The 21,891-nt window shown below is 45.8% G+C and overlaps 1 protein-coding gene across 1 annotated transcript in view; it reads left to right on the top strand.

The window, feature by feature from the left end:
* The window catches only part of METAP1 (methionyl aminopeptidase 1), a 673,612-nt gene that overhangs the window by 206,068 nt on the left and 445,653 nt on the right, over positions 1-21,891 (top strand). The window contains exon 4 of the mRNA XM_069630447.1: positions 12,395-12,455. Within this exon, the coding sequence (XP_069486548.1) occupies positions 12,395-12,455 (61 nt within the window). The remainder of the gene's footprint in view (positions 1-12,394; positions 12,456-21,891) is intronic.

Here is a 21,891-nt window from a genome sequence, read left to right as displayed (position 1 = left end):
TTCAAACGTATGGGAAATTGTACCTGTGAGAATGACTCCCTTCTTCAGTGCGAGGGGTCCAAAATGCGAGGCGGACAACTTGGTAAAGGTTTTTCATAAGTAGCCATTCTATGAACTCCTTGCTATCCTTAGCCTAAAGACCATTTCTCTCTATCAAAACAAAGCTTAAGGAGAACGCTCTAACAAAAGGAATGTGTCCATCACACTTGTATATACATAAAACTCATAAAGGTACAATATGGCAATTCAAGTTTAACAGAAATAAGTTATGGTCAACATAAACCTGATAGGTTTGTATCCTTGTAGCCTGGCTCAATTCCCCTTAATCAGGTTAAAAATAGGATCGTCAATCAACGTTCCAAACAAGAAAGTCCTTACTTTGTATAGCCAAGTTCAATTCATAAAGTTGTTCTTGCTCCAAAAGTAGTCTACTCAGCATTTGACAAATTTCCACAAAATGAAGTTTCAATCATCAAACTGATAATCAGCACTGCAAAAACACTTCTCCTTAATGGAACATGAGCAACTCAACAATTCTTGATTCACAACAATGTCTCTGTTAGGATGTTTTTTTTACTATAATTCATCAAACACAATAGTGGCATTGCCACTCTTTCCTTCACATCCTTCAACCACAATGCAGTACTTGAATGTCTTCTTCCTGGTCCACTAACCTACCAGGACTACCAATAATATTCCTTATCCCGGTATACTCCCCTGCCAGGACACCACCTAACACTACTGCAGTACTTTGTGGTTTGATTTGTTTTACAACCTTCAGAAACATCTTTGATTTTCAACTTCTAATAATTACAATTCCTTCAGTGAAGTTCCAATACACATTTATGCTGTTAATTCCACAGATTTTTAATTATTTATTTATTTCCCCCAGGCAATGCAGGTTATGTTACTCTCTTCCTTACTACCTCTTACAGGGAAGGTTTCTCTTTTGCCACTCTATCGCCTCACTTTCACATCAAACAACTGCTGATAATGTCTCTTTATCACACTTGCCTTTCTTTGGCAATACTTAATTATTTTTTTTACATTCATTATTGTATTTTCTAACATTGAACATGTACAACAACACAAACACTGTAACAAACATATAAACGGCACTGCTTGCAGGGAGTCTCTCACAATTGCGATAATCGTGGCGCTTGCACGTCTCTCTGTAGTATCTTCTCGGGTGTTCGTTTTGGATGCATGTCCATTCGCCCAGTCCCATGAACCAATGTTCGGATAGCACCTGCGGCTGGTTAAACGTTAGTGTCTGGGCTTTTCTCTTGATCTTTCCGGTTTGTAACCATGCTTTCCGACCCATTAGGGTCCTCCAGATCACTTCTTTCTTTGGATCCCAGCATATCTTGCAGGAGCGTGTTCCAAGCCAAAAGTTGCTACTTTCTCTGGACCCTCTGTACTGCGCTGGTCCAAACTGTCTCTGCCAGTGCCCAACGATTCGGTCTGGGGTTCCTTGAATCTTCCACAACCTTTTCCATAGTGCAAGCCCTAGTATGAGCAGGGCAGGTAGGCCTTTGGCCCAGGATTTTCCCATCCAAATGAGTTCTCGCAAGTAGCAGTTCTGCAGTTTCGGCTGGAATAGTAGTGTCTACGGAATCTTCATCCCCTAACCATCGGACCACAAATTGCAGTTGCCCTGCTAAATAGTATCTCTCATATTCCGGCACCTTGAAACCCCCGACTGGTAGTCCCTTTGTAGAGTGTGGGGAGCCAGTCTGTTCTGCCCTCCCCCCACAGGAATTTGCATACTATCGTGTTCAGTTTCTTAAAGGTATGTTGGAAAAATAATTTAGCAGACGGGGAAGGACCGTAATTTTCAATAGGGCTGCTCTCCCCATCATCCCCAATGACAGTGTTATCCGTGTGTGTGTGTGTGTGTGTGTGTGTGTGTGTGTGTGTGTGTGTGTGTCATGATGTATGTCTATACCCAAATATCAGAATGTGCGTGGTGCCCACATAAGACCCAGGCCTGGTAATTGCTCTATAGGAAGGTGTCTGAGGTTTATGATGGATTTTGCTTTGTTGATGGCGAGGCCCGATTAGTTTGGCATAGGCGCCTATTGCTTCTAGCAGGTCAGGGAGGTTTTCGCGAGGGTTTGGGACGAACAAAAGCATTTCGTCTGAGTATAGTGACACAAGGTGCATGACATTGTCTATGCATATGCTGCTCAGTGGAAGACCGCCAGGGGCCCCAAAGCCTATCTATCTTATCTATCTCACAATAGCAGGCAGCCCTGTTTCGTGCCTCTGTACCTCCACGCTTCCGAGATACGCCTCACTGTCTTACCTCTGGCCTTAGGGTCTTTGTACAGTACATTAATCCATCTAAGAAAGCCCTCAACCATACCAAAGTGGGCCAGTACCCTGAGTAGCCAATTCCAATTCAGAGTCAAAGGCCTTAACCGCGTCTAAAGATGCTATTGCGCATTCGCCCTATTTATCATTGGTTTGGTCCACCACATGGTGTCTCCACAGGTTCCACGTGGTGTTAACCCCCCCCCCCCCGTTACCCCCCGGGACATAGCCCGTTTGATCCGGATGGACCAGCATGTGTATAACTCTTATTTATTGGCTAGGGCTGCCGTTGGTATTTTGCAGTCCTGGTTTATCAATGAGATGGGCCTGTACGAGCCGGAGTCAGTGGGGAGGGGGGGGGGGTTACCCGGTTTCAGGAGGGCATTATAAGGGTTTCTTGCATGCTGTCTGGCAGCTGGCCCACCTCAAACGCTTCCTTACATACCTCCAGTAATTTGACAGCTAGAGTGGTTTTATATGCCTTGTACAACTCTCTGGGTAGTCCATCAGGGCCTGTTTGGTAAGTCGGGCCAAGAGCCTCCCCAGTTTATCCCCTTCAGCGTGTAATCTTTGCGTATACTTCGCATAATTCAGATTCCCCCAGCTCTCCCAGATTGCCTTGCACTGTATCCTGAGGGATACCAGTTCGGATGGTTCCTCCCCTAGTGACCCTGTTTGCGATTCCATCCTCTCCATTTCCCGTTCAATCTTCCCAAGTTCTGTCAGGACCCTCCCTTAAGTCCTGCTGTCTTCCCAATAGCTACCCATCTGACTAACACTTTGAAGGCATCCCACACCATTGCTGACCTGTCTACACTACCTGTGTCGAGTTGAAAGTAATAGTCCATTGGATCTTGCAGGAGCCCTTGGACCTCCCCATCCAGTAGTGTCTCTGCTCTCAATCTCCAAGTTGGTATGGGGGCCTTGCTATGCGTGTACACCCATGTTGCTATCACTGGGGTATGATCTGAAAGTAAGTGTTCGTGCCATGTGATGCACGCTAGACCTCATTCACCAAAGCTTAAACCAAGCATGTGGCAGACCAGGAAACCGTTAGGAAGCACTGCATGTTCAGTTACAAACCCATATATTGATATATAAAGGAGATCATTACATCATATAACATTTTACTGATCTAGTGTATATGTGTAGGTGTGTATCCCACACTAATGGTACCTTCAGTCCTGAAAAAATAGACCCGGTACTTGTTGTTTCTATTGTAAAAAACAGTTACAAACCCACCCAGTTCAAGTTAGACTTGTCAAGAAATGATTGCCCAACGTACCCGCTGTATTAAGTGAGGATATGGAGTGACCATGAGTTGAGCGCTTGGACAGAAACCGCAAGAGACCTGTTGTCAGTCTCTAGCGGACGCGCAGATGGTGTAGACCTTTCATATTGCAGAGAAAGCCTCAGAGAAGATTGGTACGCTTCATCAAATTAACCAATTCAGAGAGCCTCATTACGGTGCGGGGGCAGCGAGCACAGCTCAAGAACCCCCACTCCCTATCCCCAGGCCAAAACCTTAATGATCCAAGACAAGGCCAACACAATTAAGGAGGAGAATTCCATTCCTATTAAAGTGCCTTTCTGAAACAAGTAGGGGCAGAAGATCGTGAGCAGGACGATGTGTTACCTACCACTTCCTGGCGCAGCAGGGAATTTGCCTCTTGGGGCAAGGTTGCTTCTCAGTGTGAAGTGCAGGCCCTTACCCCAGGGGCTTTTGTTGTCTTTTTGCTGAAATGTGGCCACATGTGGTCGAAGCCACCTTCCCGCGTTACAATACCGACCATGTTGGTAGCCCGGGACCAATGTCAGAAGGAAAACCGAGATAGGGGAAAAACACTCAAGAAATCCAATATGCAGTAACTGGTAAGACGAGGGTCCTAATGAGGAGAATAAGGTCTGAGGGCTATGAAGGATGGTAGAAGGATCCAGTCGAATAAGGTTACCACAATAAAGTTGTGCCAGTCAACGGCAGCATGGAGCACAGCAAGAAGGGGGCTGTAGACCGCAGCAGAGGGTAACATCCACAGTAGACACTTTTGTAGCCAGTAACAAAGACCCCCCCCCTCAACAGAGAGGAGGCCAAGTATAGAAGGATCATCCACAGCAGAGGCAGAAATAAAAGCAGAATCTTGGTCAAGAAAACAGGGAAGCAAGAAAATACGAGGTGGGAGCGCCATAAGGGACACATAACCTGGCTTGAGATGAGGAATACTGGCGTCCGCATACGACCTACTGGAAACAGAAGGAACACCATCTTGAAATGGCTGTCACGACCATCCTGGCTGCCATCTTGTTTGGCAATGCGCAGCAACTCACGCTGACTGAGTGGATCCCTCAGAGCAGCCAGAAGCACTGGTGTCCTAGGCTTCCATAACGAGCATTCAAGTAAGTCCTGACACTTGTGTGAAGGAACTATTGGTGATGTGGACCCCGATGGAAGTGCCTGAAGCCTGCCAAAGGTCTATGAAGGACCTGAATGTTGAATGCTGAGGTTGTGTAAAGAGAATGCTGTGAACCAGGTAATAGCGAGACCCTAACCAAGTGAATGCTGAGAAACCAGGTCGCGGAGAGAGACCTACCCATGTGAAAACTGAAATTAGGTTGCGGAGGGGCCGGATCAAGGCCTGATCAATTGAAACTGAGAATCAAGGTTGTGGAGATACTGAACCTGTGAATGCAGAGTAATACCCTGAGGTCTGGGAAAGCTTTGCCTGAATGCTACCAGACGTTGGTGACAAACGTAACACTGCAGTGATGCATGCTCATGCAATCAAGGTGAAGGACAAAGGCTGGAGTGAAGTCGGAGATGTCTGAGATGGCACACACCTGGCTAAGGTCTAGAAGGAGAACTCAAAAGTTGAAAGACCAAAGGATGCTTCAGACTGCAAGTAAACCCTGGAAGAGCGTTCCCTAAAGAGGCTTCTTTTTCTGTCTTTTAGAATGGTAATAGACATTGTAAACACGGCTTCTGTGACTTCTCCTATTGGCCAAGAACTGAAACATATAATTGGAACATTTGTTATATCTTAAGGATTAGCCTGGCGGTTAAGCATTTAAGCATTTGTTTGGAACTTGTTTTTGCCCACACTTTCGAACATTGCTTTGTAGATTATTTAGCCGACCCCCGCAGGGGCAAGAACTTGTAAGATTATGTTTTATGCATTTGCTTTTCAGCATCGTGTAACAATTAAGACAAATAAGTGTTAGAGCAACTCTTTGCAGTGTGTGACCAGCCCTCTACCCCTTGACCTTCCTCCTAACCTCCCTCCCACCCTGCATAGTCTGCTCTTGTACACTAGCTGATCCCATTTCTTCATAGCCCCATCCCTGTTCTGTTTTGCCCTAGTTTGGAGGGGCAGTGGGAGGGTTGTAGACTTTTATTTATATATTCATACATACAGGGTGGAACAATGCTCTTTTGATCACAAACAAAAGAATATACAATAGATAAGAAATCAATTGACTGGAATCAGTGGACTTATTATAATGTGGTGTGTTTCAGTGACATTCTGACTAGGTTGTGTGGGGGGGGGGAGTAAATGGAATTGTGACTGGGGACAATACATGGGTGGACATACATAGGTTAAGGACAACCAACATTGGATATTCTGAAGTACAGGTAGGCGGTACGGCCAGCTTTTAGGGATGTGACCAGGATGGATGAAGCGTTAGAGTGGAACAGTAGAAAGTGTGGGCAGAAGCAGGGTTGAGGCGTGGGGGGAAAAATGATAGCTAGATGACATGAGAGGTAGGTTAGAAATGTAACTGAGGCAAGGGGGTAGACATTTAGTTTTGAACAAATCCTGTTTCTTGAATGTCCGGTGGAAGAGAATTCCATGCAAAAAGAGCAGCAGTGAGAAGGGGACACAGGGAGGGCGAGGTGCCACAAAGGGTAGTCTGGGTTGCAGAGCGGAGATTTGAGAACGCTAATAGAGTTGGATAGATACAGTGGTGCCTTTCCGCTGATAGATTTGTGAACCAGCAGAAGACATTTAAATCTGGTCCGGTTTCGCATTGTTCACCATCCAGCCTTGTGACGGTACAAGGAAGCAGGTGTGAAGTGAGGGAGCTCAAAGAGCCCTGGTAGCAAAATTAATGATCTTGTAGCGAGGACCGAGCATAGTTGGGGAGACCCAGGAGGATGTTAGCATAGTAGTCCAGTTTAGAGAATAAAAGAGTGGTTAAGAGTTGCTTGGTGGTGTTAAAAAAGGGAGGTAGTGAATTCTTTTACTAATATTTAGGAGGTTGAAGTGAGCTGCTTTTGCAGTTATGGAGATGAAAATAGAGCAGGTGTGAGAAGGGTCATAGATGACTGGGGTTTGTAGCTGAAGAAGATTATAGGAGAGTGTTGGATGGGAACTGGATAGGCAGGGGAAGAGATGAGAGAACTTGGCTGGGATGAAGGGCACGTACGTTTTGGTATGGTTTAACATCCGGGAGTGCAAAGCCAGCCAATATGTAATGGCAGAGGGAAAGTTTGAAGTTTTGATAGCTACGGAGTGTTTAGTAAAAGAGGAGATGATTTGTGTCTCGTCCGTGAAGTTGGTATGAGAATCCAAAGGAGAAGATTATTGCCCCATGTTAGGCAGAAACCTGTGCAGTTCCCTCTGGGACCACTGCAAAAGATTTAAGACTACAGGTGTTTGGCAGTAAACCCACTTGGTAGCAGTCTGTACCACACCAATTTCACTTAGTAGCTGTGGCTGAGCAGTCAGACTTCCCTCAAGAAGAGTTAGGCAGTATACAGAGTATTCACAATAGGTCAGAAGAACAGAGTAGAAAAAGTAACACTGACCAGAGCTTGGTGTAAAAGAGATATAATTATTTATTTAAAACCACATCTAGTAAAACACACAGGCACTAAGGTTAAGCAGTTAAGAAACACGGTCACTAAAAGATATACACTCCCTTAAAAGAATATTAGACAAGTCTAAAGCCCCACTTATTTTCAGACAGCGGTGAGCGCTTAACGCAGATAGCACTCTAATAATTCGTTTTAAAAAGGGAGAGAAAAGCAGAGTATAATTTGAAACCAATCCCAACACTTTCACAAGAACACAAAAAGAGAGGAAGGCAAAGTAAAACCGCGAAGTTAGAGTTCAGAAGGCTGGATCCACTTTAAGAGGATCAGAACGAAATGGGTCCAAGGTCACACGATTGTAGTGCACAAAAGTCTTGAAAAGGTTCAAAAAGAGTTGGACCAATGAAAGGGACCAGTTAGATGGTCAAGGCGGCCAGCCCAGTCCAGAAGGTTAAGGGATTGTTATTACCTTGTAGCAATCTTTAGAAAGGGAGGCCTGGCGGACACGGTACCTTAAAGTGGTGAGAATACTCCAGTGGGGGCAGTTGTTCTGGCAGTGGATGCAAGTCGGTGCTTCGTCCGGGGGAAGAGAGGATCTCGTCGGGGAGGAAGACAGGAGTCCGTTGCACTGCCAGGGAAGAAACCAGCCCCGGAGTTCTCAGGTAAAAGGAGCAGTCCTTTTATTTGCGGTCCAGTGGTAAGTGGCTATCCGGTTGCCGGGGTGCTTGGCACGGGCAATTTGACCACAAGACGTCCTGGGATGCGAGGAAAAGAAGGTAAACTGGTTGTGCCCACCAGTCAGGAGAAGCCTCCTCTCCAGCCGGGAGATCTTCTCTGTCGTTGGGAAGTGGCGAGTCGGATCCGCAGGGCTCCACCGGTGGTGTCGTCGTGGTAGGTCGGCTCAGCTTCTCCCTCGTCGGATTCTCAGGTCCTTTGGCGACTTCTGAAGTTCCAGTCCCCAAAGCCCTGCTTTTATGCAGCACACCCCCATTCACTCAGCCCAGCTGTCAATCAAACATGCTAAGTGGTGAGCCGGCCAGCTCACCCCTTGGGCCAATCACACAAGAGTACGACTTGAGTTACCAGGGTAACTCAGTCCAGGGTACCTAAACCCCCCTCCCACACTCCCTATGGTACCCAGACAGAGTGGCACCACTTTTGGAGGCTTCTGTGGAGAAGCCTGCCAAAAAGTGGAACAAAGGTCTTGACTTGGGTTGGAGTCACAGAAGAGAACATAAACGCCATTTTAGAATCGAGTCCTGGCAAAAAATACCAACTGGCGAATTAATATTAATTGAATAAACCGGCGGTATGTTCGAGGCTATGAGAATTAAATCATTAAAGTTGGTAGCCTCGAACAATGGGAAAATCCCATAGGGATATATTCGCGGTCGAATATATAAAGTAGTATCCACTGCCACCAGCCAAAACTCTATCAGGGGGGACGGAGATGTGCACCCTCGACTAACAGACCCCGGGGCAATCGAATTGCCTCGACCAGTACGTCCACAATATGATCGTTTGTACCGGTTTCTGTTAATAATTTGGGACTAGTAAAGCCAATGGTGACTTTACATGCCCTGGGAGACGGTCGTCAGTCCCAGGGTATGGAGTCTATGGTGGGGTGTCACTATGACATCCCTGTGTCACTGCACGGAGGGTGCAGTGTAACACACATAGTAAAAACACATGAGACCCCATGGAGTAAAGGACAACATAGCCCATAAAACACATTAACAGTCAAAGGAACACCATGAATCATGTCCAAGAGTGGGAGAAAGAGTCTCACTCTTGGCAGGAGAAAAAAAACAAACTCCAGAAATCCAGCAAAGCTGCTGGGGGACTCACTAGGTTAGGAAATTCAGCCTAAAGGGAGAATTCTCCCTAACACCCCAATAGCATAGCTGTCTAGTGTAAAAAGTGGCAGGACCCAAGACAGAACCTTGTGGGACACCAACAGTTGGCAGACTGAGTTGAGGGGTGTTGTTGTTCCAGGAGACAGCGGATTGGCGAGGTGCCAGGTAGCATTCAATTCAGGCAAGCGCTTGATGGCAAATCACAATAACAGTATTAAGGAGATCAGAGTGATAACTGTCAAAGGCAGCGGAAAGGTCAAGGAGGTTAGGTTGGTGTGCTTAGCAGAGGAGATGATGAGGGGAGTTTCCACAGAGAGACAGGAGCAGAAATCTGCTTTTAGGAGGTCTCAAATGTTGTGGATATCTAAGAAGTTGGTAAGAGAGTACAACACACCCCTTTCCAGCACTTTAGACTAGTGTGGAAGGAAAGACACAGGGTGAACCTTAGCCGGTAGATTAGGGTCAGCATTTGCTTTTTTAGGAGACTGATGGCCGTGGCTGTTTTGAAAATGGAGGAAAAGCAAGCAGAGTCTAAGGACAGGTTGAAGAATTCAGTGAGGTGAGAGGCACTAAAGGAGCAATATGCTTGACTAGCTGAGGAGCAAGAGGGTCTAATGGGGCACAAGAGGAGTTCGCATTCATGAGTAGATATGGGACTTCTTCAGTATTGGTGTGACTGAAGTGGTAGATGGAGGCAGACGATGGTTGAGTAGGCGGAGTGTAGAATGTCAGAGGAGGGAGTATGAGGAATGTCAGCAGGTAGTCTCTAATTTAGGAGGTTTTTGCAGCAGAATATTCAGCTAGGTCATTAACTGTAATGAGTGGAGTTGATAGTCAAAGGTTTAGGAGGAGTGACGTTAGGGTGCCCTGGAGCCGGCGAGGATGGTTGGAGTGAGTCAATGAGGGTGCAGTAGAAATCTGTTTTTGCTCTATCCAGCGAGGACTTGAGTGTTCAGGGCAGAGAGGTAGAGTTTCAGGTTCTCATGCCAGTGGGTATGCCTCCATTTGTGCAGCAGCCGACACAGGTCTGTGCGGGGAGAGCGTATGAATGGGGTGACCCATGGTTGAGGATTGGGCGTGAAAGTTAGCAGTGGGAAGTGAGAGGAATCGCCTAGTAGGGATTGGAAGCTGGAGAAGGCAGTGTTTGTGAAAGAGGCATTGGGTGTGAAGGAGGCGAGTGAGAACTGTAGCTTAGAGAGTAGGTGGAATGGCAGTTTTACATTTCCTTTTAGTAATAAGTGGGGCAAGTGGTGAGGGAAAGTCAGAGGGTGGAAATAAAATGGTGGTGGAAACAAGGGAATGATCAGATAGGGATGCTGTGACAGTAGTACTAGTGGCTGAGAGAGAGGTGGAGATAAAAAAGAGATTCAAAGCGTTGGCCCCGTATGGGTAGGTAGCTTATGGATAGTGGAAAGCATGTTAACTATGGAAAGACTGAAGTTTGATTTCTGACAGGTGGTTGAAGAGTGAAGGTTAAAGTCCCCTAAACAATGAGGTTTAGTGGAAAGAGAATCAAAGATTTGCCCGAGTTAATCAAGAGATGGTCCAGTGGGACAAGAATGGTGATAGATGGAGATGTGAACAGAGTGAGGTGAAGCAGTAGCAGAGATGGTGAATTCAAGAGGTCGGAGAAGATGTGGCATTGGAGATTTGTGAGGCATTGAGGCGGGAAGAGTGTAAGTGTGTGATGCCTCCTATCTCTGCCAGTCAGGCAAGGTGAGTGAGTGAATGATAGTTTGGAGTCACGTAGTGCTGCCAGGGTGTCTGTATCAGAAGAAGAGCTCCAGGTATTGGTCATAGCTAGGTCGACTAGGGGAGGAGAGTAGGCATGAAAGTAGTCTGTGATAAAGGAAGTTTTATGAATACAGACTGGGCATTCCAGTGTGCAATGTTCAGTTGATATGGTAAGGAAGAGTAGAAAAGTTACATCTCAGAGTAAGAGAGACAAGGTGGATATGTTAGGGGAGGTATGGTTAGCTGGGAGTCTTGGTTGGAAGTAGGTGGTGCAAGAGAGTTGAGTTTCGAGATGCAAGTTCTATGATGGGGATGGGAACGGAGGCAGATGTAGCATAATTGGAGAAAGCATAGGGAAAGGTGAGTGGGAAGAACAGCACCAGCGAGTATGCATTGTAGGTCAGTACTGCAGTGTGGAGAGCCGGCACAGTAGTTGGCAAGCTGGAAGTGCTCACAGGTGCAGCAGGGAAGAAGGCAAAGGTTCATAGGCCAAGAGGCCCGTCAACCGCTGTCACCCACCCTTCACTGTTGCGCCCCTAGGAAGTTCAGAAGTGCTAACACGCTCTGGTTGATTTATCACCTAGTCCATCAGTGGTTGGTGTCTAATTTTGTCCCTGGTGTTGGGTGAGGTGTTCTTCTGGGTTGGTGCTCCCATAATATAAGCTACATTGAAGTGTCTTGTGTGATGAATCCAGGGAATTCTGTCCCTTCTTAACAAAGAGAGCCCCCTTTGGGACTAAAGGGGTGAGCCTGAATAGCAATACACTCTAGGGGTCTGGGCAAGCAGGATGCCACTGGGGGTGACCCACTCCCAATGGACACAATGAAACCCATGTCTGGTTTTATTTCTATGACCTCCATGTTTATGGGTTACATGGGAAGTGAACCTGTTACTAATGGACACAAACCCTTTAAAGTGGATGGCTTGGTTACTGACCTGTACTTGTTAGCACCTGCTGAAGAAACAGCTGGACGATGCAGTACTTTCCTTCCCTCCAGTGAGGAACTTAAGACCAGCATGAAACAAGCCAGAGGGGAAGAGCATCTGGCAGACAAGCCACAAGCAAACGCTGGGCTGTGCGAGTGCGCAGTGGAGGGAGCACCTCCCTCGCAGTTAAAACTAAATGCCAGAGCAGCAGTGTGATGGACGGAGCCACCAGAAAACCATGGAACACTGCTGTTTGCTGCAAGGCTATCCTGTGAGTTTTTGGTAGGGTTTTTCCTCTTGGAAGAACCAGGATTTGAAGTTGACCACTGGGAATTGCTTGGCCACAACTGAATCTTGGAGAAATGACAATTTTTCCTTTATATTCCATCAGTCACTCGGAAAGCCATCTACTCATGTTATCACGGTTATGGCTCTGCCCTTGCAAGGCAGGCCTGAATTTGCGTTAACAATATCAACCTCCTTTTGACGCCAATGGTCCCTGGGAAAATTAAGTTTGACTTGAAGTGTGGACTTTTTTTTAGCCTTTGTCCTGTGAGACAAAACATTGATTGCCATCCTTTTTCTATGGCCAAACCCTACCTGTTTATTGTTTTGTAACAATGGGCTTGCCTTTCATGGCATGCACACACTTTATTCAATGTAAGAACTGCTCTCTAGACAAATATGGTGTTTGTGTATAGTTGAAGAGTTCCTATCATGATGTAACTGTTGCCATTTTTCTTCATTTAGATGCCAATGAGGCTGGTGCCTAGCTATATTCAGAGGCCGGACTATGCTGACCACCCTTTAGGTAGGAGAATAGATTTTGGTCTTGCTTGTATAGAATCAAATAGTAGTAAAACACACTTGCACATGGGTGCCCCAAACTCATGTAGCTTGTGTGCTGAAATTCTGGCTAGTGTCTGCTGTAAAATGTTTGGGCAAAGCTCTTTCTTGGCAATAGGAGTTAGTGTAGTGACATTGAAACCTTGATTGTTTCAGAGTAAAGTGCTACTAAAGTCTATATTAATGTTATGTAATTGCCTATAATTGGGATGTTTGTATCGTTATTTTTTTTATTTTTTTCTATGTCACCTTTCTGCTTTTCCCACTTTAATTTCACACGTTTATGCATTTGGGATATCTGAAAGTTGTTCAGACCATTCTTCACTCACACTAGTTTGCTGAACAGGGCAACTCGCATGAACATTTACAGACTCATCGTGACCCTGGATACAGCTGATTGTATTCCGGAACCGCTAGCACTAGTGGTCGTTGCTTTAGATTCATATACTGGAAATGTGTCTGGGCGGTGTTGTCACGTATGGGTTTTGGGCTTACCTTCCTACAATGGAATCGGATTGTTGTAAGAGTCCCTGACCATTTGTTAAGGACCTGTTATTATCCTGCAAAAAACTACGCCTTATAGGGTCCATGATTTACATTTCTTGGCCTGGTATAAAATGTACAAGGAACGTTGAAGGCTGGTCAAGCACTGGTATGACTAGAAAACTTGTCATTGGCCTCTGCCATCAAATGGGCCATCCTCTTCCTCTGTCCCAGAACAAAGTGCACCACATTTACGGTAGTTGAAGTATATGGTTGTTTCCCACCCTTTCTTCACTATGGCAAAAGGGCCCCTTACTGGGTTACCAAAAGAGCCAACAAGGCTGAAGCCAACCCCTTTGTGTGGCACATCTCTGTAGGAAACCACCATGGTAGTAGAGGGTCCCTCTTCTCTGGGGCTCCCCAATAGCTCCAATAATGATTCTGAGGATACTCCTTTAATCTTTCAACAAGCCAATTGGTCTGTGGTTGGTAGGCGGATGAAAATCAATGGGCCACCCTACAATCCTTCCACATGGCCTCGATATAGTTAGAAATAAGGGAAAGCGCTTTTGTCTTGGAAGCAAGACACCAGAGCTCAACACATGTTTGAATCCCAATCATGTGCTTGGAAACCAATCTCTGGTATTAAGTGTTATAAAAATAAATAAATAACGTTGGTGCCTCTGTCAGAAACAACATCTTTAGGGTAGCCAACACCAGTGAACCTGCCTAATAATGCTCTTACAACTGACTTGGCAGTTACTGCTTTAAGTTGGGTGGCTTCAGGATATCTGTTCAACTACCAGGATAAATGTGCTGCAAGAGTAGGTAGGAGGATCAAGTGGACCAACCATGTCAATCCCTACCTTCTCAAATGGTACACCCACTGTAGGAAGTGGGACCAGTGGAGCCTGGATCATTGCTTCACTTTTGCCAGACAGCTCACATGTAGAACTCCTCCTGCAGTGGCCTTTTACTTGGACCCCGATCTTCGGTCTGTATAAAGGCATGGATAACCTCTCTGTAGTCTTCTTGGTCGCAAGATTACTTGCAAAGGGGACTTTGTATGCCAATTGCAGGAGGGAGGATCTCATGTACTGAAGGGCCACCAACATCCTATGGTAGTCTCCTGTGATAGGTTCACTACATGGTAACCCACCTTCCCAGCAGATCCTATGTCTCCCAGGGGGCTCACCCTGCAACTGAGAACCGGCCTGTCTCCTTAGGCCTTCTAGAGATGGACATTCTCTGTCCCTGACTGAATTCCTCCCTGGAGGGCTCCCCTTCTGCAAGTAAACTCTGCAGTTCTCGATCATGGGGATTGAATACCTCGGGTAACACCATTTTCTGTGGTTCAGGTGCTTGGTCAGCTACCTTGGCCTCAGTTGTAGGTACTTGACGGGAGGAACCCTTCCATTTTTATGAACATTTGACTGCCTTGGAGTTCCCCTTGGGCTTAGGCTTTTCCTTAGACTTGGCTATGGTAGTCTTCTTTATTTGAGAACTTGTACGTGGTCTTTGTGTCGCCCACAAGTATGTGTTAGAGAACATTCCACAGCAGAACTCTACTTGGGCTTTGCCTCTGGACACTGACTAGTATTCTAACCACTCCACCACTGACTGCTAGGATACAGGGCATTACTGGGAATCTGGGGGCAGGGGTGCATCTGCTAACTTGGTTGAGCTCTGGCCAGAGCCTCTGGGCTTACTAAAGTGGAATCCACCACACTGAGACTGGCCCCAGTGTCCCAATAACAGTGAGATCTATACCACCGAGCAGTACATAAACTATCCTTAAAATAACACTTGGTATTGTTGGGGAAGGATGCATGTGTATCAGCAAGTTGCTGTTCCCATCCAGGATACGAGGGGCACTGGAGTAACATCTGCTCCAACACCTTTGGCCAAGGAGTCCAAAGTGAAGGATGCCACTGTGAGTATCTCTGTCATAAGGTAATGTCAGATTCACAAAATGGACCCTCAATGTCTTAACCTTACATTGGGTGGTCCCTCTTTACATAGTCGCTTGCTCCACAGGTTACATAAAATCCTGGGAATGTGTATTTAGGTAGACTTACTTTGGCCAGGTTCTTATTTAGGCCAGGGAGTCCCACTGCCCTTGACATAATCCCCATGTGAGTTATTCTTTTTACAAAACGTTTTGTGGGTCCTATGGGCACCTGGTTTTTCAGCACTTGCACTTTTATTTTCTTTATCCCCTCCTCATGCTTACTAGAAGCATCCTTGTCGTTGTGGGAGATTGTGTGTCACCCGCAGCTTAGCAGCAATGGCTAGCTTCTTTGGATCAAACTTAATAGAATCTGCTAAATGCTGTTTGCGCTCAGGGGCAACATGAAGCAAAAATATGTCCCAGCAAGACTAGATTCATCATATCTTCAAAAGTGGTTACCTTATTTCCTTTAACCCACCTCCACTCATTTTCTTAAGAGAATCATTTGCATAGGTGACCCAAGTGTCATTCTCGTTAGCTCTTGTAGTCTTGAGACATCTAAGTATTGGGCAGGTCTTCCCAAACCTTAAGTGCACAGCCTGCTTTATTTAAAAAAAAAAACTTTTCTAGACTTGGATAATTACATAATACCACTGCAGCCATTCTGTGATAGTCTGCTGAGAAGCCAAGTACTTGTCACTCATTGTACCTAATCCGCATACTCAAATGCAGCTAATCAAGCCGTAGTACTTTTTCTCATCGTAAACATTCAACAAATCCATAGGAAATCCTAGATGAGAGAAGGAACCAGAGCTATTCCCAGACCCGCTGGACTAACCTGCAGCCCCATTCAACTTGGCCAACTCCAGCTGGAAAGCTGCCTTTTTCCCTTTTCAATCTTATATGACTCCTTTTTTTGCCATCCTATATCTGATTTCCATCACCTTGAGATGACTTTTCCAAATCCTATATAGATGCAGCATCAGCCGTGCCAATGGAGGACTGAGAAGCCCTCTTTCAGATTCACTTTCGCACTCTGTGGTTTCAAGAAAACCAGGACCATTAATGCTGCTAGGCTCTTCCCCCAGCATCATTGCCACCCCTAGTAACAGTTAAAGCATTTTCCCCATATTCCTGATGATACCTCAGTTTTTGTACTGTCACTTTTGTTAGCAGAAGTAGGAAAGCTTTTCCCTGAACACGTTTTCAAATGTTCCAATTCATGCAGAACAAGACTAGTACGATTGTATGTTTCCATAGTTTAATCTAGGTTATGTAAATTTTACAGGCCTACCTTTTTTTTAAAGGAGCAGCCGTGCACCAAAATAATTTTGCACCTACAATTCAATCTGCCTGAAATAATTGTTACCCATTGAGCTGCATGCGTACGCATGAAAGTGGAAAACTGCTGTTACCACATAAATGTTAATCTCGAAATGACTGTGTGTGTACTGTTGCGCATCAAATGATCAATTTAAATAGAACCACTTTTTTTAACCACTTGGTATAAATGCACACTTGATTTATATTGCTTTACAAAAACAACCTGTGTTTCGACAAGCAGGGCTTTGCCAAGACGTACTAACAAATCAGTGCTGCCCTAAAGGTGAATTCTGAAATTAATATGCAAAAAATGTTCTTAAAGTTCCCTCTTTATAAATTAGTGGTTCAATAAAAGTCCTGATTAAAGTAGGAAAGTTTAACTTTTAAATCAAAACTTCAAAGTATCAGAAGTTTGGTTCAATTATGGTTCTATATTGTGCGGTTAAAGCCTAAGTGTAGGATATGTTCATATGCAAATCTTGCTTGTAGCTGATTGTGTGTTGCTGAGTAAGTGGCACACGCAGACGGCCAGACCGAATGCAGCATGGGAACCGATTGCCACTATCCCAGTTACCCAGCAATACACAATCAGATACACAATCACATTTTAAAAAGGCAAGAAATCCACTATGGCTAGTCTGATCAGTTTCCCCATAAGAATTAGCACAAAGCAAGGGGAAGTAAAGCAGGTCAGCAGTCAAAACATTGGACATAAAGTCCTTGACCCGAACTCCCTCTGACCTACCCTCTGGTCGCCGAACGTGGATTAAGGATCCTTTCCTAGGTTTTACCTCATGAATAGGATAGAGTGGGTAATTGCCTGAATTTGGGTCTATACTTCACTTTTAAAAACTTTCCAAAGCACCTCCACAAACTACTGGGTCATTTCTGAATACCTTACCTGAAGAGGCTATATATTGGAACCTGTGACTTTCAGGCACAAGGCCCCATGCCATCTTAACTTTGAGCTTCATAAGATTGAGGGAAGCCGTAATTGTGCTTGTTCTGACTTTTTACCTATGTTGCTTGCATCTGGCTACTCACCTGTTGAACACTGGTAACTAATTGATATACAATTGTTTTCTTTTATTGGTTAATGTGTCTCTGATGCTTGTGAATCTGCTTAGGATCACATGCTGTGCATATAGTTGGATATCTAGTGGTAATCACATAATCGCAGAGTATTGTATCTTGTCTTTTGAGGATCGAAAAGGGACGTTGACATGGGCGTGCTTGTAACAGTATCCATGACGTGTAGTGTACCCAAAATCCCTCAACCGTCGAGGTCCCTCGGATTGTTTTTTTCCTCCCAGCTAGCTGGTCGCTTTATGTAGAGCTCAAATTGCTACGTTTCTATTTCATTGCCCACGACCGTCGGTTGTTTAATATTCATCACTTCTTAGACTACTCCTGAACCAATGCCGAAGACTGCAGATTTTGGCGGCTGGTGCCTCGGTCAACGCTGTCGACCGCGTGGCCTCAGCCCTCTGGCCAGGTCTTCACAGCAGGGAGAGTGGGGCCGGGGGTTCTGTTTCTTTTGTAGAATGAATTTCCTTCTCCCATCTTTTCCCTTCTGGTTTCGCTGTTGCTTTTATCCTGAGCTATGTACATGACCCCTTTTAAAATGTTGCCCTTCTTGCAACGGCAAATATCAATGGAAACAGACACACCGGAGGTGTAATACGTGTCTACCTCGATCACAACGAGCAGTCCTGCATGTCCTGCAAACTTTTACTTCGGAAGATTATAAAAGAATGGCGGACAAAGCGGTGGGCAGCCTACACCATGCAGCCGGCCGAGAGTAGCTCCCCCGTCTGTACAGGCGCCTTGAGTGATGAGGATGTAAGCGACAGCCATGTCTGTGATGCGGAGGCCATTGACCTCTCTGCGGAACAGGCAAGTTCTGAGATGTCCGCCGCGGGCAGGCAGGCCACCCATTCTGCTATGGGGAAACGACACCCTGGTGAAATGGACACACACTCGTACACTCGTACACTCGCACACTCGTGTACACACACACACTCGTACACACACTCGTACGTGCACACACGCGCAAAGAAAAACACACAACCCCCTGAGCCGCCTCGACCGACTCGTCGGGAAGGCCACAGATGCCAATGGGAATGCTGAAACCTTCGATGGAACCCACCGATCTCCATGATCGGCCGCCATCCCCTCATTCATCCATCCGGCATGTGTCCGGGCATCCAAGTCAAAAGGGCGTCTGCGCCAAACATCCTAAGAGTGCCGAGACGCCTCATAGGAGCGCATCAGCGCCAAAGGTTTTGGCAGTGCCGAAAACCGCGAAAAAGCAGTTAGGCACGTCGATTCACTCCCAGATATGCCAGAGATCTGCCAGTCTCGCAACATCATTTTAGCGGCAAATAGGCCAAAGGACACGTCGAAAGACACGTCTAAGGTCGAGAAGAATATTTGGATGGGTCCCAGCCCCTATCTAAGACACTGGTATACAAATCTCGACCAGTTAAAGACCCAAGTCCACTGGATGACCAATCTCGACCACCTAGAGCCCCAAGTCCTCGAGAGTCCTTCCCCCTCCAGACCCCTCTGGTTCATCTCAATGGACCAGTGATGGGTTTGAGGGATGTATGAACATGCTTTCCAAGTTCGTAGATTTTTCTGAAAGGTTTTATCACCCCATAAAAACCAAGTGAGGAAGACTCATACCCTACTTCGTGCAAGCTGCAAGGACTTCAGTCAGTTCATGAGGTGGTGTTGGACATGTCAGACCCTGGGGAGGTCCATCAGGACCCCTATGATCCGGGAGAGAATCCCTTTGACAAGGCAACATATCAGGGTCCAGACTGGGGTGATGAACAACCAGTAGGCGAGGCACCATGGCTGTCACCTTCCACTACTCCAGATCCAGACACTGTGTATAGATCCTCCCTCCTCACCACCTCAAAGACCGGCCTCTCCTATTGATGACCAGATGGCATTCAATGCTATTCGTAAAGCAGCTGAACACTTTGATTGCCACTCGGGAGGCGGCACAAGACACCGATTTTGTGGAGGACTTTCCTTTTTTTTCTTTTTAATTCTGGTTTTGAGTTTTTTTCAAACAAAGAGAACTTTGGTTTACATCTACATTTGGAGCACGTCAGTATATTGATATCATACATTCCGTTCATACACTTTACACAACTTAGAACCTCAGGCATAAATTATACATTTAAAATTCAGTTTTCCCCCCTTCCCCCACCCACTCCCCATGGCAAAGATTCACTTGTACGTTTTCTTCATGGTTCCATTTATTCTCTTCAGTTTTATGTCGCTCCCTTCGTTTTAGGATTGTCCGTGACCCAGTTCAAACGGCTTTAAGGCAGGCAATGTTTTATTTGCAGGTTTTACCTCGGTATTCAGTGAGGATCATGTTCCTTTTAACTAGTATAGTTTCCAGAAGAAAAAGGTAGCTGGATATCTTGCTCCAATTGTTTTCAAGAAAATGATTTTCCACATAGTGTTGCACTTTTGGTGCTTGATTGTGCAAAGGGGTTTATTGGTTTTGAAGTTTCAGAGTACACCCTTATTTAAGGTACAAACGGGACTCTTATGTCCCCATGTGGTCAGCCGACAACGGGTTTCGACCTGTAGGTCTTTCTCAAGGCTAGGGATTGCAGTCCGGTGCCCCCTATGGGGTCCTGGTGGAGATTGATTAGGTTCTGTCGGTACAGTGGCTCCTGTTGGGCCCTGGGATGCAAGGTCGTGCATCTGGTAATAGAAAATCATTTTCTTGAAAACAATTGAAGCAAGATACTTTTTCTTCTACCAAACAAATGAGGTATGGGCTATGTCTCAACACTACCCTGTGATCTTGCAACCAAAACAACCCACAACCGAATAGACTTTCAAAACTAGAGCTCAGCAAGGTAATTTCCATCCTAGAGCCCACAATCCAGTATAGTTTTCATCTTGTAGCTTTCTAGTAGAAGCTGGGCATATATTCATTCACAAAGTCGCTCCACATTAGTTCATTTTGACCCGCTTTTCCATGTAGAGCAGTGGTAATCCACTCCATTGTATATATTGGTTGCAACACTTGACCATTCTTTCTGACTCTGGGTCAGGTGTGATTTCCATTTTATTGCTAAGCAAGCTCTTGCAGCAAGGAGGAGAGGGCCCACAATTCCGTACACTCTATTCACGTCGTCCTCCCATTCTTCCAGGTTCAACAGTATTAATAGGGGCGAGGGTTCCCTCTGAATTCCATCTAGCTGTTTGATCCGTCCAAGTACCTCATACCAATATATTTGAACTCTGGGGCATACCCATCATATGTGCGAGTAGTCTGCTTTCATCCCACATTGTCGCCAGCACACCGGCTCTTTTGTTTGGAACATTTTAGATGGTCTATAAGGGTCATACTGCCATCTATGTAGTAATTTCACAGCATGAAGCTTATATTGTGCTGCTATAGATATCTGAGAGGCCCCTTCACATATCTTGGCCCATGTTTCCAAGATCCCTTTCCCACCTTTTCCTCAGGTTGTCTGTCGAGCCCCTTCCTGCGTCTAATAGTGTTTTTTACATATTGGAGCTCGACCATTTAGTCGCTTTTGTTGTGTCTAATAGTTTTTCAAAGGGTGAGAGGTCTCTGAATTTTATCGCGCCGTTCTCTTCTCATGAGCGTGCCTTTCAGTTGCAGGAAGGGGAAAACTGGCAGCGGGTGTATTCCCAATGCCTCTTCAAGTTCTGTGATCATAACAGACACCGCCCCTCCATAGTTGTCCCACTCTCTCGAGGCCCGCATCGTACCTATTTCTTCAGGTATTCCTGGCGACCATATGTGGCTTAGAGGCGAGGGCCATGTTGTTATTCTTTTCATCGCTGCTCCTTCTGTGGAGGACATTTTAAAGGGAAAACCACCCACAAGTCAAGCAATACCACTATTGAATTCTATCAAAAGGCGCATCGCTCCCTCTTTGCCAACTCCATCTCAAACAAGAGCTGTAAATCCACAAGTCGAAAAACGCTTTTGCCCCTCTCCAACAGGCTCGCTATATATCCGGGGATATGCCACTCCCGACTCAAAGTTGTCACAACTACAAGGAAGAGAGCCGGAGTACCCTTGTCTATGGCTGAGGCACTGCCAGACCAGGATTGCAAGAAGTTGTATGGGTGCATTACAACATCAGCAGCTTACTCCACTAGGATAGCTAACACCACATTGCTGGCTAGTTATAGCGATGTCAATGGAATTTTCTCCAGGAGGGCCTGCAAGAAGTTCCGGAGCCAGCACGATCACGTCTTCTGGCGGATGTGTCGGGAGGGAGGCATTTCAATCAGAACATCCTCAAAAACGCCCTGGTTGCTGCAGAAACAGCGGGGAGAACACTGGCCCAAGGTACCCTGCTTAAAAGGCATGCATGGCTAAAAAACCCAGGGATTTAAACCTGAGACCCAGGCATACCTAATTAACAAGCCAGTTGAAGAGACTAACCTGTTTGGGAAGGCAGTGGAGGAGGCCTTGGAAACAGCTAAAAAGGAAAAAGAAACCTTAAAGTCTGAACCAAATTACCAAAGACCCTACCAGCAGCGAGGGGGTAGCTCTTGCCGTTCTTTCGGGGACAGTCGTTCCCACGTTCCCCCCCCCACAATTAATACAGAACTGGAATACACCATG

Source organism: Ambystoma mexicanum, chromosome 6q (assembly GCF_040938575.1).
Source record: "Ambystoma mexicanum isolate Mex_15411 chromosome 6q, UKY_AmexF1_1, whole genome shotgun sequence".
Taxonomy (NCBI): domain Eukaryota; kingdom Metazoa; phylum Chordata; class Amphibia; order Caudata; family Ambystomatidae; genus Ambystoma; species Ambystoma mexicanum.
Note: the sequence above shows the minus strand (reverse complement) of the source record. Positions and strands in the feature narration are given on the sequence as shown.